This window comes from Phasianus colchicus, chromosome 39 (genome assembly GCF_987193195.1).
Source record: "Phasianus colchicus chromosome 39, bPhaCol1.hap1.1, whole genome shotgun sequence".
Classification (NCBI taxonomy): Eukaryota; Metazoa; Chordata; class Aves; order Galliformes; family Phasianidae; genus Phasianus; species Phasianus colchicus.
The window spans coordinates 2,242,852-2,258,846 of record NC_143474.1 but is presented as its reverse complement, the minus strand read 5'-3'; the positions used below and the strand labels follow the sequence as shown (position 1 = coordinate 2,258,846).

Genomic DNA, 15,995 nt, shown 5'->3' with positions numbered 1-15,995 from the left:
CTCGGGGTGCTTAGGAGAGAAATCATGACCCCTCCCTTGCAAAATAAAAACAACCAGAAACAGTTTATTTCATTAAAGAAAACGCGTAAGTATAAAAAGAAAACTGCCAGCCCTTCAGCAGCTCCATGGTTGGCACACGCAGAGGAGACACTCCAGAATCCAATCCTGTTCAGTCCTCCTACATCTCTATGGTCATAAATCAGCTCCAGCTGATCATAAAGACTGCGAGACCTCCACTGTCTCTGTAGTCACAAGTCCTCCACTCTCTCTATGGTTGCAAGTCCTCCATTCTCTCTATAGTCACAAGACCTCCATCTCTATGGTCTCAAGTCCTCCACCGTCTCTATGGTCACAAGTCCTCCACATCACAGACACTACAAGACCTCCAGCGGTCAGGTCAGTCCTCCAATCAGAGAACAGAAAAAACTCCACCCTCTCTATGATCACAGTGCCAGTTCTCCAACAGGAAACCACAGGAACAAAGAAATAGAGAGTTCTCCGCTCTCTATGGTCTCCGGCCAATCCCTGGCGCTGCTCCAGACGCTCTATCCCCTCACCGCTCGTCTCTGTGGCCCTCAGTCCTCCAGCAGCGTTCCCAGCGTCCCCCGGGGCGCCGCCCAGAGCTGCTCCCATTGGCTGCGGCTGCGCAGGAAGAGCTCCAGCTGGAGACGATGCTCAACATGGCGGCCGTGGGGATCCCTGAGCAGCGCCCGGCGCTGGGGGGCTGCAATGAGGGGCAGAGCTCAGCTTTTTTAAGGCCTTTCCATAGGAACAAAGGGATCCCGAAGGGAAGCCGGGCCCTTTTGGGGTCGCTCACCCAGCTCGGAGGCGATGGAGGCTCGCATGGGGGAGGAGCAGGAAGCCAAGATGGCGTCCAGGACGCGGCTGCCGTTGCGGTGACAGGCGAGAGACAGGAAGTGGCCCTGTGACGTCACACGAGGAGGCGGGGCTTCGATGTGGCTCCACCCCCCAGGATGTGGCACGTGGTTGGAGGGAGCGGGGCTTCATTTAGAGGCTCCGCCCCCAATTGGTTCACAGGGGCGGGGCTTTAATGAGGCTCCCCCCCCCCCCCCATAGGGCTGTAAGCTTTACAACAGGACCTGAAAATGGGGGATTTCGCCCCAAAATGCGGCCTTACCTTAAGCCTACGGACGAAGCGGCGCCGGGCACGGGGGGGCACGGAGGGGCTGCTCATAATGGAGTCCCAAACATGGCTGCCGGGGGGGCTGAGGGCCAATGAGTGCAGGTGGGTGTCAGAAAGCACCCGAAGGCCCCCCAGAACTGCAGAGGGATCCCGGAAGTGAAGGAGGAGCTGAAGGAGGTGGGAACCGGAAGGAGTGACGGCACCGAGGGTGGGCTGCGAGGAGATGGGGGGCAACGATGTTAGGGGGGGGGGTTGGATGGTGGGTAATGGGGGTCAGCTGGGTCTGTGGGGGTGGTGATTTGGGTGGAAATCCAAATTTTTTTGGGGAAAAAGCGTATTTGGGAGGGAAAGGAAATGATTTTGGGGGCGAGATAATGAAGAAGATTGGAGAGGAAATTGGGGGTGTTTGGGGTGGTAAAGGACATTGGGGATCGTTTGAACGGTGATTTTGGGGGACAGGGGGCAACACTGAAGGAGTATAAAAAATGGTGGGGCAGTTTGAGGTTGTAAAAGGGATTAGGGATTGTTTGAGGGAAAAAGCAAGGGATTTAGGGGGAAAAAGAGGAATTTGGGGGAAAAATGGGGGACTTGGGGGACACATGGGGGACACGGGGGGAGAGTGGGGGAGGTGGACATGAAAAAGGGTGAGGAAGAAGAAACGTGGAGGGGAAATGGGAAATTTTGGGGGGATAATTGGGGGCAAAGCAAGACAACAGAGAGAAGAAGGGGGAACGTGGGTTGAGTTTTGGGGCAACAAGAACCAGTTTTGGGGAAAAAGGTACAGAATAAAGCAATACAGCGTGAAAAGGAGAATAAACAATGAAATAATGCATCTGCTGGGCAACAAACTGATTTAAGGGAGAAATTAAAGGGTAAAAGGTGACAATTTTGGACATTTCCCACCTGTGGTTCCTCCCCTTCCAGGGGCTGCAAAGCCAACAGAGCCCCCACGCAGCAGCGGCGCCGCTGGGGGGGCTCCCAGCAATTGAATGCCTGCAGGAAGGGAGAAAAGAGGAAAACGGGGAGGGGGCTTTAAAAGTGGGGCTGCGCCTTTAAGAGGGCGTGGCTTAAGGCGGGGGGCGTGGCTTACCTGGAAAAGGCAGCGCAGCGCCCCCTGCTGGAGCTCCTTATATTGCAGGCAGGCGCCCATTAAAGCCACTGCGACCCCGTGGTGACCCCGGGCCAGGGGCTGCCCCAGGGAGGGGCCCAACTCCTCCAGAACAGCGCCCACCTGGAGGGGGGGAGCAGCTGTAGGGGCCACCAATGGGAACCACAATGGGACCCAAAATGAGAACCACAATGGGGCCCAAATCGCGCCACCAATGGGATCCCAAAAGGGACCAAAATGCGGCCACCAATGTGACCCCCAACCCCCCCCCCAACACCCCACATATCCCCCCCAACACCCCATTTCCCCCTCTAAAAAACCCATTCCCCCCCAAAAAGCCCCCATTTTCCCCCCAAAAGCCCCCAGATCTCCATTTACCCCCCCAAGACCCCCTATTACCCCCTACAAAAAAACTCTTTCCTCCCAAAACCCCACTTTTCCCCCCCAAAACCCTCCATATCCCCCCCAACACCCCATTTCCCCCTCCAAAAAATCCATTTCCCCCCAAATCCCCCCCCCAAAATCCCCCAGATCTCCATTTATGGCCCCAAGACCCCCCTTTATCCCTCTTAAAAACTCCATACCCCCCCCCCACGCCCCCATCACCCCCCGCCCCCACCCAGGGTCACTTCCGCCTTCAGCCCCGCCCCTCACCCGGAAGCCCCGCCTACCACATCCGGTGGGGCGTTGTCCAGCAACCTCTGCAGCCCGTGATTGGCCAACCGGTGACAAGCCACGCCCACCAGGCGGCCCTTCAGCTGCTCCCGGAAGAGCTCCCTCAGCTTTGTGGGCGGAGCCACGCCCAGCACCGCCTCCATGATTCGACCCCGCTCCGGGTCCTCCAACGCAGCCACCAGCGGGCTGAGAGCGGCAGCCAATCAGAAAACGGAGCCGCAGAGCCTCCAGCCAATCAGCGCGCAACACTGCTGCAAGCCCGCCCCCCCTGACGCACACACCCAATCAGATTGGAGCAGCCCTTTGACTGATCGGCGCTCACCTATCAGCGGGGGCGGGACCAGGCGGGGCGAGGAGACCAATGAGAGCGTCGCAGAGGCGGGCGCAGGCCGGTGATTGGCTGTGATGCAGCGCCTGCAGCGCCCCCTGCAGGCAGAGACTGGCACAGGGCGGAGAGAGCAGCGCTGTGGGGGGGGGGGGGAGCAAATTTGGGGCAAAAAATGAAAAAATTGGGGTTAAAAATGACAAAAATTGGGATTGGGGCTTAAAGCTGGGAGCCTCCATCCCATAATAAGGCACTCACAGGGCAGATGCTGCTCAAAGGCTTCGGCCAATCGCTGAAGGAGGAGGGGGAAGGAAGCGGGGAGCTCCGCCCCTTTGGGCTGAAGCCCCGCCCCCTTGAGTTTAAGCCCCGCCCCCTTGAGTTTAAGCCCCGCCCCCTTGGCTTTGGGTTCTTCCGAAATTCCTACGAGCCAAAAAAAAAAAACAAAAAAAAAAAACCCCAAATCAGTAAAACCACCAACCCTAATCACGTGCGCTCATTAACCACTCATTATTATATTAATTAACCACACAAACTCCACCTTATCCTCCCAGACCCCCCCCAACCCCCCCAAAACATCCCAAATCTCAACCCCACCCCCCCAACCCCTTTTCACCTCCCATCTCCCCCCAAATCCACTTGAAGGCCCCCCAACCCCCCACCCCCCAACCTCCATCCCCCATCTCTCCCCCTCCCCCCCCCCCAAGGATCTCCAAACCCCCCCTCCCATTCCCAGACCCCCATATCTCCCCCCCCTCAAGACCCCCATCCTCCACCCCCCTATTCCCCCATTTCCCCCCCACAACCCCAGGGGCCCCCATCCCCCAAATCCCCCCAACCCCCTCGACCCTGAGACCAACCCCCCATTTCCAGACCCCCCTCATCTCCCCCTCTGACTCCCAGACCCCCAACCTCCACCCCAACCTTCCCCCATCCACCCCCACCCCAACTCCCCCCAATCCAGCCACCCCCCCAGCCCCCCCCCACCCTCCATCCTCTTCCTGACCCCCAAACCCACCTTGACCCCCACCTCCCATACCCCCATCCCCCCCAACCTCCACCCCCCATCCCCCCAACCCCCGTTCCCCCTCCTGACCCCCAGCCCCCCCCCACGACCCCCAGCCCCACCCTTACCTGCCAGCACCCTCAGCAGCTCCCTCACCACGAAGCTCCCAGCCGCCTGCCCTGCCCACTCCTCCAGCCGAGCCCCCACCGCCCCCACCACCCCCCCCACAGCCCCCTCCAGCTCCTCCCCCCCCCCCAGCCCCCTCCCCAAAGCCGGCAGCACCGCCTTCAGCCCCGCCTCCAACGCTTTGGCTCCTCCCAGCCCCAACCCGCCCCCCTCCACCATGGCCCCCAAAAGCCGGCCCAATGTCGGGGGGGGGGCGTGGGGCAGCAGGGATTGAAGCAGGAGGGAACCCTGGGGGTGAAGCAGCAGAGCTGGGCAGGCGGCCGCCGCCTCCTCCAGGACATTGGGGGCGAAGAGAGCTGGAAAGAAACGTCCATTTTGGGGGGAAAAACTGAGGAAATTGGGGGCGGGAGGTGGGGATCCTAAAGGGGAACCCAATGGGAGCCAATGGGGCTACCAAAGGGTGACCAATGGGACCCAAAGGGACCCAAAATGGGGACCCCAAAGGGGCACCAGTGGGTGACCAATGGGACCCAAAGTGGAGACCCCAAAGGGACCCAAAATGGGGACCCCAAAGGGGCACCAATGGGTGACCAAGGGGTGACCAATGGGACCCAAAATGGGGACCCAAAGGACCCCAATGGGACCCTTACTGGAGGCTCCAAAAGGGGCCAAAAAGGGGACCCCAAAGGGGCTCCAAAATCCCTTTTCCCTCCCCCAAAACCCCGCCAGGCGACCCCTGAGCCCCAAAATCCCCCCCGTTCTGACCCCAAAATCCCCCATTCTACCCCCAAATCGCCTTTATGCTCCCTTATGTCCAAAACCACCCCCAAAATCCCTCCATGCAGCCGCAAACCCCAACTAGGAAAACCAATTCCCCCCCCAAATCGCTCATTTTGGCCAAAAAGTCTCATTTTCCCCTTTCAACCCCGCTCTGAACGACACAAAACACCCAAATCCCCCCCAAAAGCCTCATTTCCTCCCACCCCCCTCTCAACAAGCCCCAAATTCCTCTTTTTTTCCCCCAAAACCTCCCTACCCCCCACTTCCCCCCCCCAACCCCATAAACTCCAAATCCAACCCCAAGTCGCCCCCCCCCAAAAAAAAAACCCCAATTTGCCCGGATTTCGCCCCAAAATCCCCCCCTCAGCCCCCCCCCCCCCCCTTCCTCCTCACCCATCTCCTCATCGCTCAGCCCCTCCTGCAGGGTCTCCAAAGCCCTTTGGAAATAAGCGGCCGTTTCGGGCTCCAACCTCGGAGGGCCCCCCCGGGAGCCCCGGCCCCCCCGCAGCCCCATGGAGGAACGGCGATGTGGGGCAGGAACCACGCTGCAAGGCGCCGGAAGCAAGATGGCGGCCTCCGCATGCCTCGTTACAGCCCACAATGCCGCTCGACCGGATGCGACGCCATTGCTCGTGACAAAATGGCGCCTTCCATTTGCCACGTTATATCCCTCAATGCCCCTCTTCCGGAAGCGACGCCATTTTGCGCAATTAAAATGGCGTCCTTCATTTGCCTCATTATATCCCACAATTCCCTGCACCGGAAGCGACGCCATTCTGAGTGATTAAAATGGCGTCCTTCATGTGCCTCATTCTATCCCACGATCCCCCGTTCCGGAAGCGACGACATTGTTCCTGACAAAATGGCGCCTTCCATTTGCCACGTCATATCCCACAATGCAACGCTTCCGGAAGCGACGCCATTTCGCTCTTTTAAAATGGCGTCCTTCTTCTGACTCATTATATCCCACAATCCCCAGTCCCGGAAGCGACGCCATCTTCCGTGACTAAAATGGGGTCCTTTATTTGTCTCCCTACGATCTACAATACGCCTCGAAAAACGCCACGTCCCTCCTTATATTCCATAATCCCACACCCCTTGAAGCGATACCATTGCCCGTAGCCAAAATGGGGTCCTCTATATCTTACAAAGCACCTCGGAATATGCCAGGTGCCTCCTTATATCCCACAATCCCTCTTCCCCGGAAGCGACGCCATTCAGCATGGGAAAAATGGCGCTTTCCGCATGCCTCGCAATATCCCATAGCACCCTTCGAATAATGCCACTGCGCATGAGCAAAATGGCTTTCCCTACTTGCCTCGTTGTATCCCACAACACCCCGCCAGGGCAGCCACTGCGCATGCCCACAATGGCGCCCTCCTCACCCACCCGCGGCCCCGCCCCGTCACAACATGGCGCCCACCAGGCGTGGCGCTGCATCCCACAATGCCCCGCGCCCGCTCTCCGCCCGCATCCCGTCGTCCTCCGCGGCGCCGCTCGCTCCGCTCTCCCCGCTGCCGTCGCCATGGTGAGTCCGCAGCCCCCAGCGCCGCCATTTCCTCTTCGTCTGCCGCCGTTCCGACGCCCATCTCCCCCCGATGCATCCCGTGAAGCCCCCCCGTTCCCCCGAGCCTCTCCCTTTGTACCCCGGTGCCCGCATTTCCCCTCCCGCTGCCGCGAAGCCCCTCTCCTGCCTCCTGTTCCACCCCAGTTGCTCCCATCGCGGCCTGCCCTCCCCGTTATTTCCCTCTTGTTGCATCCCAGTGCCGTCCCCGTCCTTTTCATTTCTCAGTAATTCATCCCAACGCCCCCAGTTGCCTCCCAGTTCAGCTCCATCCCATCCCAGCGCCCCAAACTGCCTCCCGCTTCCTCCCAGTTCAGCTCCATTCCCCCCCAGCGCCCCCACACCCCTCCCATCACCTCCCATTCCGTCCCGCCGCCCTTCCATTTCCCTTCCATTGGATTCCAGCGCCTCCCCGCAGCCCCGCTTTATGGCCTCCCACCCATCCCCCATTCTCCCTTCATCCCTCCCAGCACGGCCGTTTGAAGGTCCGCCCTCCGGACGCGGCCCGCCGCCGCCAACGGGAGGAGAAACTCCGCCTCTTTCGTGCCAACATGGCGGCTCTCCTAGAAAAGGTACCGAGAGCCCGCTTCCGCCCTTTTCTGCCCTCAAGACCAACTTCCGCCCTTTTCTGATGCCATTTGCGCTGTCGTGTCCCCTCACTTCCGCCCTTCTTTAGTGCCATTTCCGTTGCCTTGTGCCCTCACTTCCGCCCTTGTTAGACGCCATTTTTTTCTGACTTTACTTCCGCCCTTTTAATGCCATTTCCGCTGCCAGTTGCCCTCACTTCCGCTTTTCATAGCCGCCATTTTCTTCACTCCACTTCCGCCTTTTTTGACGCCGTTTTCGTTGCCATGTTCCCTCACTTCCGCCCTTCTTTAACGCCATTTCCGCTAACTTTACTTCCGCCTCTCTCTGACGCCACTTTCGCCCGCTCGCTGCCCTACTTCCGGCTCAGGCGGGACGTTGCCATGACGACGCGGAGGTGCTGACGCTGACGGCGGCGGTGCTGGAGGCGAACCCGGATGTGGGAACGGCCTGGAACGTCCGCAGGGCGGCGCTGCTGAGAAAGGGCGGGGATTGGTGAGGGGGCGGGGCCGAGGGGTGGGCGGGACCAGGAGGCGGGCTGTGATTGGTCAAGGGGCGGGACCAGAGGCGGGCTGTGATTGGTGAGGGGGCGGGACCTGGAGGTGGGCGTGGTTTGGGGGTGGGCGGGGCTTTGGGGAACTTGGGGGGGCGTGGGGTTATGGGGTAATGCGAGGGGAAATGGGGGGAATGTGGGGGTCTGGGGGCACTGGGACGGGGTAGGGGGGCAATAGGGTGGGATGTGGGGGCACTGGGGTGGGATATAGGGGCAATAGGCTGGGATATGGGGGGTTGGGGGGCACTGGGATGGCAATAGGGTGGGATATGGGGGGACTGGGCTGTACTGGGGGCACTGGGATGGGGTCTATGGGGAGTGGGACGGGGTTTGGGGACGCTGGGATGGACTGGGAGGGGATTAGGGTGGGATATGGGGGTAATAGGGTGGGATGTGGGGGTGTGGGGGGCACTGGGGTTGATAGTGGTGCCTGCTGGTTGATACTGGTGCATACTGGTGTAGGGTCCCGGAGGAGCTGGGCTTTGTGGGGCGCTGCCTGGGGGTGAACCCCAAATCCTACGGCGCGTGGCACCACAGGGCATGGGTGCTGAGATCCCATCCCGACCCCAAAACCGAGTGCGGAGTCTGCGAGCGGCTGCTGGAGGCCGACCCCAGGAACTGTGAGATATTGGGGAGGGGTCCTGGGGGGGCAGGGGGGGGATTTGGGGTCCTGGAGGGGGTTATGGGGGGGTTTTGGGGTCCTGGGGGGGTTATGGGGGAGGAGTTGGGGTCCTGGGGGGGGGTTTGGGGTGATCCCATAGCTCTATGTGGGGGTTGAAGGGGTGGGGTTTGGGGTGGGATATGGGGGTTGTAGGGTAGGATGGGGGGTTTTGGGGTCTTGGGGACGTAATGGGGAAGTTTGGAGTGTTGGAGGGAGTATAGGGTGGGGGTTTGGGGTCCTGGGGAGGGGGCATAGGGGATTTTTGGGGTCCTGGGGGGGGGTCTTGGGGGACAGTGGAGGAAATTACTGGGATGTAGTGGGAGTTACTGGGGGGTAGTGGGAACTCCTGGAGCTATTGAGCCATACTGGGACGTACTGGGAGCTGTTGGGAGCTACTGGGTCATACTGGAAGATATTGGGATATACTGGAAGATATTGAGAGCCACTGGGATGTACTGGAACATACTGGGAACCTTTGAGAAGTACTGGGGCGTACTGGGACTTACTGGGACGTACTGGGAGCTGCTCGGAGCTACTGGGCTATACTGGGACGTACTGGAAGTTATTGAGTGCTATTGGGTTATACTGGGAGCTACTGGGAGCTATTGAGAGCTACTGGGAGCTACTGGGCCATACTGGGAGAGACTTTGGGGTCCCTTCTCCCCCTTAAGCCCCCCAGCTTTGGGGTCGGGGGGTTCCCAGCTGTGTGTCCCCCCCCCATCACCCCCTTTATTTGCAGTCCATGCCTGGGAGCACCGTCGGGCTCTGGGGGCTCCGGGACCCCCGGAGGCTGAGCTGAGCTTCGCTGCTGCTTTGCTGAGCAGGGATTTCTCCAACTTCTCTGCCTGGCATCACAGGGGGAGGATCCTGAGAGCGGCGGGGGGGGGGCTGCACCCCGAAAAGCTGCGGGGAGGTGGGGGGGGAAACGGGCAGAAATGGGGGATATGGGGATTAAATGGGGGGGGGGGTGTCCTTAATGGGGGGAAAATGGGGTCTAAAATGGGAAATGTGGGGTTTAAATGGGGGGGTGGGGCTTAAATGGGGGAAAATGGGGCTTAAATGGGGGGGATGGGGCTTAAATGGGGGGGATGGGGCTTAAATGGGGGAAAATGGGGCTTAAATGGGGAAAAATGGGGCTTAAATGGGGGGGATGGGGCTTAAATGGGGGAAAATGGGGCTTAAATGGGGGAAATTGGGGCTTAAATGGGGGGGGGATGGGGCTGAAATGGGGGAAAATGGGGTCTAAAATAGGAAATATGGAGCTTAAATGGGGAGGGATGGGGTTTAAATGGGGGAAATTGGGGCTTAAATGGGGGGGGTGGGGCTTAAATGGGATTTAAATGGGGAAAATAGGATCTAAAATGGGGGATATGGGGCTGAAATGGGGGAAGGTGGGGCTTAAATGGGGGGGATGGGGTTTAAATGGGGGGGAGGGGGCTTAAATGGGTTCTAAATGGGGGAAATAGGATCTAAAATGGGGGTTATGGGGCTGAAATGGGGGAAATTGGGGCTGAAATGGGGGGGGGATGGGGCTTTAATGGGGGGAGTGGGCAATGGGGGGGGGCAGATGGGTCCTAAATGGGGGAAATGGGGTCTAAGTGGGGGAAAATGCGGCTTAAATGGGAAAAACAAGGACTGAATGGGGGGGGATATGAGCCCTAAATGGGGAATGTGGGCCCTAAATGAGGGAAGCTGGGGTTTAAATCGGGGGGGATGGGTTCGGGTCTTGCCCTAAATGCCCGTTTTTGGCCCCAAAGCAGAGCTGGATTTGGTGCAGAGCGCCGTGTTCACCGACCCGCAGGATCACAGCCCCTGGCTTTACCTGCGCTGCCTGCTGGCCCGAGGTCAGCACGGCCCTATGGGGCTCTGTGGGGCGGCCCTATTTGGGGGGGGTCCCTATGGGGTGGCCCTATTTGGGGGTTCTCTATGGGGTGGCCCTATAGGGTGGCCCTATTTGGGGGGGTCTCTATGGGGTGGCTCTATAGGGTGGCCCTATTTGGGGGGGGTCTCTATGGGGTGGCTCTATAGTGTGGCCCTATTTGGGGGGGGTCTCTATGGGGTGGCTCTATAGGGTGGCCCTATTTGGGGGGGTCTCTATGGGGTGGCTCTATAGGGTGGCCCTATTTGGGGGGGGTCTCTATGGGGTGGCTCTATAGGGTGGCCCTATTTGGGGGGGTCTCTATGGGGGGGCTCTATAGGGTGGCCCTATTTGGGGGGGTCTCTATGGGGTGGCTCTATAGGGTGGCCCTATTTGGGGGAGGTCCCTATGGGGGGAGTCTCTGTGGCGTGGCCCTCCGGGGTGGTCCTATTTGGGGGGGTCCCTATGGGGTGGCTGTATAGGGTGGCCCTATTTGGGGGGGTCCCTATGGGGATCCCTGTGGGGTGGTCCTATTTGGGGGGGATCCCTGTGGGGTGGCCGTATTTGGGGGGGGGTCCGTATGGGAGGGGTTTCTGTGGGGTGGTCCTATGGGATGGTCGTATTTGGGGGGGTCTCTATGGGGTGCCCTATAGGGTGGCCCTATTTGGGGGGGTCCCTATGAGGTGGCCCTATGGGGTGGTTCTATTTGGGGGGGTCTCTGTGGGGTGGCCCTATAGGGTGGCCCTATTTGGGGGGGATCCCTCTGGGGTGGTCCTATTTGGGGGTTCTGTATGGGGTGGCCCTATAAGGTGGCCCTATTTGGGAGGGGTCCCTATGGGGTGCCCTATAGGGTGGCCCTATTTGGGGGGGATCCCTGTGGAGTGGCCCTATTTGGGGGGGGTCCCTATGGGAGGAGTCTCTGTGGCGTGGCCCTATAGGGTGGCCCTATTTGGGGGGGGTCCCTATGAGGTGGCCCTATGGGGTGGTTCTATTTGGGAGAGGTCCCTATGGGGTGGCCCTATGGGATGGCCGTATTTGGGGGGGTCCCTATGGGAGGGGTCTCTGTGGGGTGGCCCTATGCTGTGATCCTATGCTGTGACCCTATTTGGGGATGGCCCTATTGGGTGGTTTCTCTCTATGGGGTGGCCCTATTGGGGTTCCATTGCGTCTATGAGGTCCCTATGGGACCCCATATGGGGTCCCTATGGGGTCCTGGTGTCCCTATGGGATCGTAGTGTCCATATGGCATCCCTATGGGGTCTCATTTCCCCTATGGGATTTTCATGTCCCTGTGGGGTCCTTACTGGTATCCTATTTCCCTTATGGGTGTCCCTATGGGGTCTTTATGTGGGTCTTGGCGTCCCTGTGGGGTTCCTATAAGGTTTCTACGGGGTGTTGGTAACTGTATGAGGTTCATTTATACGTATGGGATTTCTATGGGGTGCCACTGTCCCTATGGGGTCTCATTGTTCCTATGGGGTCTTGCTGTCTCTATGGAGTCTTTATGGGATGCTGGTGTCCCTATGGGGTCCTATTGTCCCTATGGGGTCCCTATGGGGTCTTGCTGTCTCTATGGAGTCCTTATGGGATGCTGGTGTCCCTATGGGGTCCTATTGTCCCTATGGGGTCCCTATGGGGTCTTGCTGTCCCTATGGGGTGCTGACGTCCCCGTTGCCCCCCAGCGTCCCCCCCTCCACGTGTCATCGGGGTGCACGTGGACATGGAGGACGGGGCTGTGAGCGTCACCTTCTCCAGGGCCGTCGGGGTGAGCTGTGGGGTGATTTGGGGTCAGCGTGGGGATGGGGTTGAGCGCCTTTGGGTGCCCCAAAATGGGGACTTGGGGGGGCACCGGGGGGCACCTTGGGGGCGTTGGGAGCCCAATGGGGGCAGTGCGGGGTCTATGGGGTGGTGCTGGGGGGCTGTGGGGGCACTTGGGGGCAATGGGAACCCAATGGGGTCATCATGGTGTCTATGGGGTGACTCTGAGGGGCTGTGGGGTCATCTTGGGGTTATTGGGAACCCAATGGGGTCACCGTGGGGTCTATGGGGTGAGGTTGGGGTGGCTATGGGGGCACATTGGGGCCATGGGGAAACCAATGGGGTCGTTATGGGGTCTGTGGGGCGATGCTGGGGGGCTCTTAGGGACCACAGGGGGCAAATGGGGTCATTGGGAACCCAATGGGGGCACTGTGGGGTCTATGGGGTGATGGTGGCGGGCTATGGGGCCATGGGGAACCCAATGGGGTCACCGTGGGGTTTATGGGGTGAGGATAGGGGGCTATGGGGGCAGACCGGGAGCAATGGGAATCCAATGGGGCCGCAGTGGGGTATCCACGGACCCCCCCTATGGGGTCAGTGGGGCGGGGGGGGGGCAGCCACCCCCCCCATGTGACCCTCAGTGCTGTTCCCCCACAGACCCCCCCCCAGCTGACCCTACAGAGCCGCCCTTTGACCCCATGGAGCTCCGCCCAGCGCCGCGCCCGCCCCTCCCACACCTGGGTACGGCCGGGGGGGGGGGCGGGGCTAAAACGCGAGGGGGGCGTGGCTTGAAGGGATGGGCGTGGCTTCACCGCGTCCCGCCCACAGCTGTGCCCGCTGCCTGCCGACCTGGCCACGCCCACTGCGGAGCAGGAGCCAATCAGAGCAGCTTGGTGCCACGGCTCCGCCCACGGGGAGGTGACGCTGTCTCCTAAAGGTTGGCCACGCCCCCCCCTCTTATATTCCCTCTTGGCCACGCCCACCTCATTTGCATGGGGGGTAATTAAAGCCATTTCCTTGCAGGAAAGGAGGCGTGGTGGGCGGAGCCTGCTGTGCCCCAGGAGCTGTTCTGGTAAGCCACGCCCACTTTGGGTTCATGGCCACGCCTCCTTTAAAACAAAGCCCCGCCCCTTGTCACAAGCCACGCCCTTTTAGCAACCAAGCCACGCCCCTTTGTATCCCCACTCATTATATGCATGGTTCTACCAAGCCCCGCCCCCTCGGAGCGCTCCAACCAATCCAGGAGCCGCAGTTGATCACAAGCCACGCCCCTTATCCTTAGCCACACCCCCTCAGGAAAAGCCACGCCCACTTCCGGCCTCCGCTCTCTCTCTCCCTCCAAACACCGCCCCCTTGCGGCTGGGAGGACTTCCCTCCCTCCGCCCCCCCCCGCATACACGCAATAGGCCCCGCCCCTTCCTCCCGTAGGCCGGAAGTGGGCGTGGCCGAGCGGGCGGTGCTGGAGGAGCTGCTGGGCGCCTGCAGGGAGCTGCTGGAGTTGGAGCCGCGCAGCCGGGGTGAGTGAGTTCCGGGTCACGTGACTCGGGTGAGTTCCGGGTCACGTGACCAAACCGATGGGGGGGGGGGTATCAGCTGACCTTGGGGTGACTGTGAGGGGCCATAGGGGGCAATTGGGGGCAAGATGGGAACCGTATGGGGGCACTATGGGGGCTATGGGGTGATGCTGGGGGCTATGGGGTTGATGGGGTCATTGGGAAGACATTGGGGGCACTATGGGGTCTATGGGGTGGCTCTGTGGGGCCATGGGGGGGCATATTGGGGTCATTGGGGACCCATTGGGGGCACTATGGGGCGATGTTTGGGAGCTATGGGGCGCATTGGGGTCGGTGTGGTGCCTATGGGGGGTTGGCTCTTAGGTCAGCTGACCCCGGGTGCGGTCACGTGACTGTGCGTCATGTGACCAGGCTGCCTGCTGACCCTGCTGCTCCTGCTGGCCGCCATCGACCCGCTGGGCCACGAGGAGGAAATGCGGCGCTGCCTGCGGGCCCTGCAGGTGGGCGGGGCTTAGCGACGAGGGGGCGTGGCTATGCTGAAAGGGGGGCGTGGCTTACCGTAGCCCCGCCCCCACCAGGAGGCGGACCCGCTGCGGATTGGCTTCGTGGCAGACATGGCGTCGAGGGCGGAGCTTGCGCTGGCGCTGCTGAGGGAGGGGGCGGAGCCTGAGGAGCTCCACCTACCCGGCAAGGTGATTGGACGGGGCTTAAAGCAGGGGGCGGGGCCAGAAAAGTGGACGGGGTCTAAAGGGTGAGATTTAAAGGGGCGGCGCTGCGTCTGAGCTCCGAGGGTGGGGTTTCCTATTGGGGTGATGTTGGGGGGCACATTGGGGGCAATGGGGGCAAATCGGGTCTATGGGGGCACATTGGGGGCAGTGGGGGTAGCATGGGGTCTATGGGGTGGTGTTTGGGTATGGGGGCACATTGGGGGCAATGGGATGGTACTGGGGGGCTATGGGGGCACATTGGGGGCAATGGGGATAACGTGGGATCTATGGGGTGATGTTGGGGAGTATGGGGGCAGTATGGGGTCTGTGGGGTGATGTTGGGGGCTATGGGGGCAATATGGAGTCTATTGGGTGGCACTGGAGGGCTATGGGGGCACATGGGGGGCAGTGGGGGCAATATGGGGTCTATGGGGTGATGTTCAGAGGCTCTTGGGGAGAATGAGGGGGGGCGTGGCTTGCAACACAAGCCCCGCCCCCTTTTGGACAAAGCCCCGCCCCCCCAGGGTCTGACATCGCTGCCCCTATTGGAGCGCCTGGGCTGCGTCACCCTGCTGGATCTGGGGGGCAACGCCCTGCAGGGGCTGCCCCACACTTTGGGGGCGATGAGGAGGCTGCAGGTGGGTCACGTGACTGGGGAGGGGTACCGGGGGGCACTGGGAGGACTGGGAGGGGTTAAGGGGGGAACTGGGAGGACTGGGAGGGAGTACTGGGGGGAGTGGAGGACACTGGAAGGGGGTAGTGGGGATACTGGGAGGACTGGGAGGGGTTAGCGGGGGGACTGGGAGGGACTGGGAGGGGGGGTTGGGGGGACTGGGAGCACTGGGTGGGGTTAATGGGGGCAACTGGGAGGCACTGGAAGCACTGGGAAGGGGGGACTGGGAGGACTGGGAGGACCCAGAGGGGCTTACTGGGCAAACTGGGAGTGCTGGGCTGGCTTTTGGGCGTGGCCATTCGAGTCCCCGCCCCCCTCGGCGCAGGTGCTGGACGTGTCGCGCAATCAGATCACGACGCTGCAGGGAGTCCCGCCCCTCCCGCGGCTGCGAGAGCTGCGATTGGACGGCAACCGTAAGATGGGGCGGGGCTTAGGAATGGGGGCTGGGACAGAAGCGCGGGGGCGGGGCTTAGCGATTCGGGGGCGGGGCCATGAGCCTGGGGGCGGGGCTTAGGGTGCTGTGAAGGGTGAGGGGCGGGGCTTATGGCACTGGTAATTTTAAGGGGCGGGGCTTAGAGCTCGGGGGCGGGGCCATGCGTATGGGGGTGGGGTTAGAGCTCTGGGGGCGGGGCCAGGAGCTTGGGGGCGGGGCTTAGGGTATGTAACGACAGGGGCGGGGCTTGGAGACGTGGGGGCGGGGCTATGCATACCACGCTGATTTGGCCCCTCCCCCAGCCATAAGCCACGCCCCCGCGTTGTCCCCATTGGTTGCTTTCCCCCGCCTGTCTGTCCTGGGATTGGCCGAGACGCCGTTGGCCGCCGCCCCTGACGCCGCCTCCCAATTGGCTGAGCTCCTCCCCCGCGTCACTGCCGTCCTCTCCTGATTGGACGGTGCCGTTTGCTCCGCCCCCTGGGAGGCGGGGCTTCAATAAAGTGCTGTCACGTGGCCGTTTGGCTCCGC

The 15,995-nt window shown here is 61.1% G+C and overlaps 2 protein-coding genes across 3 annotated transcripts; one reads left to right on the top strand and one right to left on the bottom strand.

Moving 5' to 3' along the window:
• Positions 1-46: 46 nt before the first annotated feature.
• NOP9 (NOP9 nucleolar protein) lies at positions 47-6,505 on the bottom strand. The gene is made up of 10 exons (XM_090130173.1): positions 5,555-6,505; positions 4,384-4,737; positions 3,511-3,672; positions 3,250-3,391; positions 2,924-3,113; positions 2,235-2,375; positions 2,048-2,137; positions 1,139-1,357; positions 818-923; positions 47-724 (listed from the first exon to the last, which is right to left on the bottom strand). Exons 1-10 carry the CDS (start codon positions 5,934-5,936, stop codon positions 576-578), a joined length of 1,935 nt encoding a protein of 644 aa, XP_089986299.1. The 5' UTR covers positions 5,937-6,505; the 3' UTR covers positions 47-575.
• A 10-nt stretch (positions 6,506-6,515) lies between these two features.
• RABGGTA (Rab geranylgeranyltransferase subunit alpha) lies at positions 6,516-15,982 on the top strand. 2 transcript variants are annotated; one of them, XM_090130154.1, is made up of 16 exons: positions 6,516-6,689; positions 7,196-7,297; positions 7,681-7,805; positions 8,326-8,483; positions 9,264-9,437; positions 10,285-10,368; positions 12,065-12,147; positions 12,798-12,881; positions 12,969-13,077; positions 13,164-13,212; positions 13,569-13,657; positions 14,066-14,154; positions 14,233-14,346; positions 14,886-14,999; positions 15,360-15,447; positions 15,770-15,982. In XM_090130154.1, the coding sequence occupies exons 1-16, from the start codon at positions 6,522-6,524 to the stop codon at positions 15,916-15,918; spliced, it is 1,779 nt and encodes a 592-aa protein (XP_089986280.1). In that variant the 5' UTR covers positions 6,516-6,521; the 3' UTR covers positions 15,919-15,982. The 2 variants fall into 2 exon arrangements, with proteins under 2 accessions (XP_089986280.1, XP_089986281.1); XM_090130155.1 differs by lacking the exon at positions 12,798-12,881.
• The last annotated feature ends 13 nt before the right edge of the window (positions 15,983-15,995 follow it).

Bases quoted from the DNA above. Each gene is read 5' to 3' on its own strand.
- RABGGTA (XM_090130154.1), top strand. From the start codon at position 6,522: ATGCCCACAATGGCGCCCTCCTCACCCACCCGCGGCCCCGCCCCGTCA. The intron at 13,213-13,568 runs GTAAGCCACGCC...TTCCTCCCGTAG, and splicing joins GTGCCCCAGGAGCTGTTCTG to GCCGGAAGTGGGCGTGGCCG. The intron at 13,658-14,065 runs GTGAGTGAGTTC...TCATGTGACCAG, and splicing joins GTTGGAGCCGCGCAGCCGGG to GCTGCCTGCTGACCCTGCTG.
- NOP9 (XM_090130173.1), bottom strand. From the start codon at position 5,936: ATGGCGTCGCTTCCGGTGCAGGGAATTGTGGGATATAATGAGGCAAAT. The intron at 4,738-5,554 runs GTGAGGAGGAAG...GTTTCTTTCCAG, and splicing joins GCTGAGCGATGAGGAGATGG to CTCTCTTCGCCCCCAATGTC. The intron at 725-817 runs GTGAGCGACCCC...CCCTCATTGCAG, and splicing joins CTCCATCGCCTCCGAGCTGG to CCCCCCAGCGCCGGGCGCTG.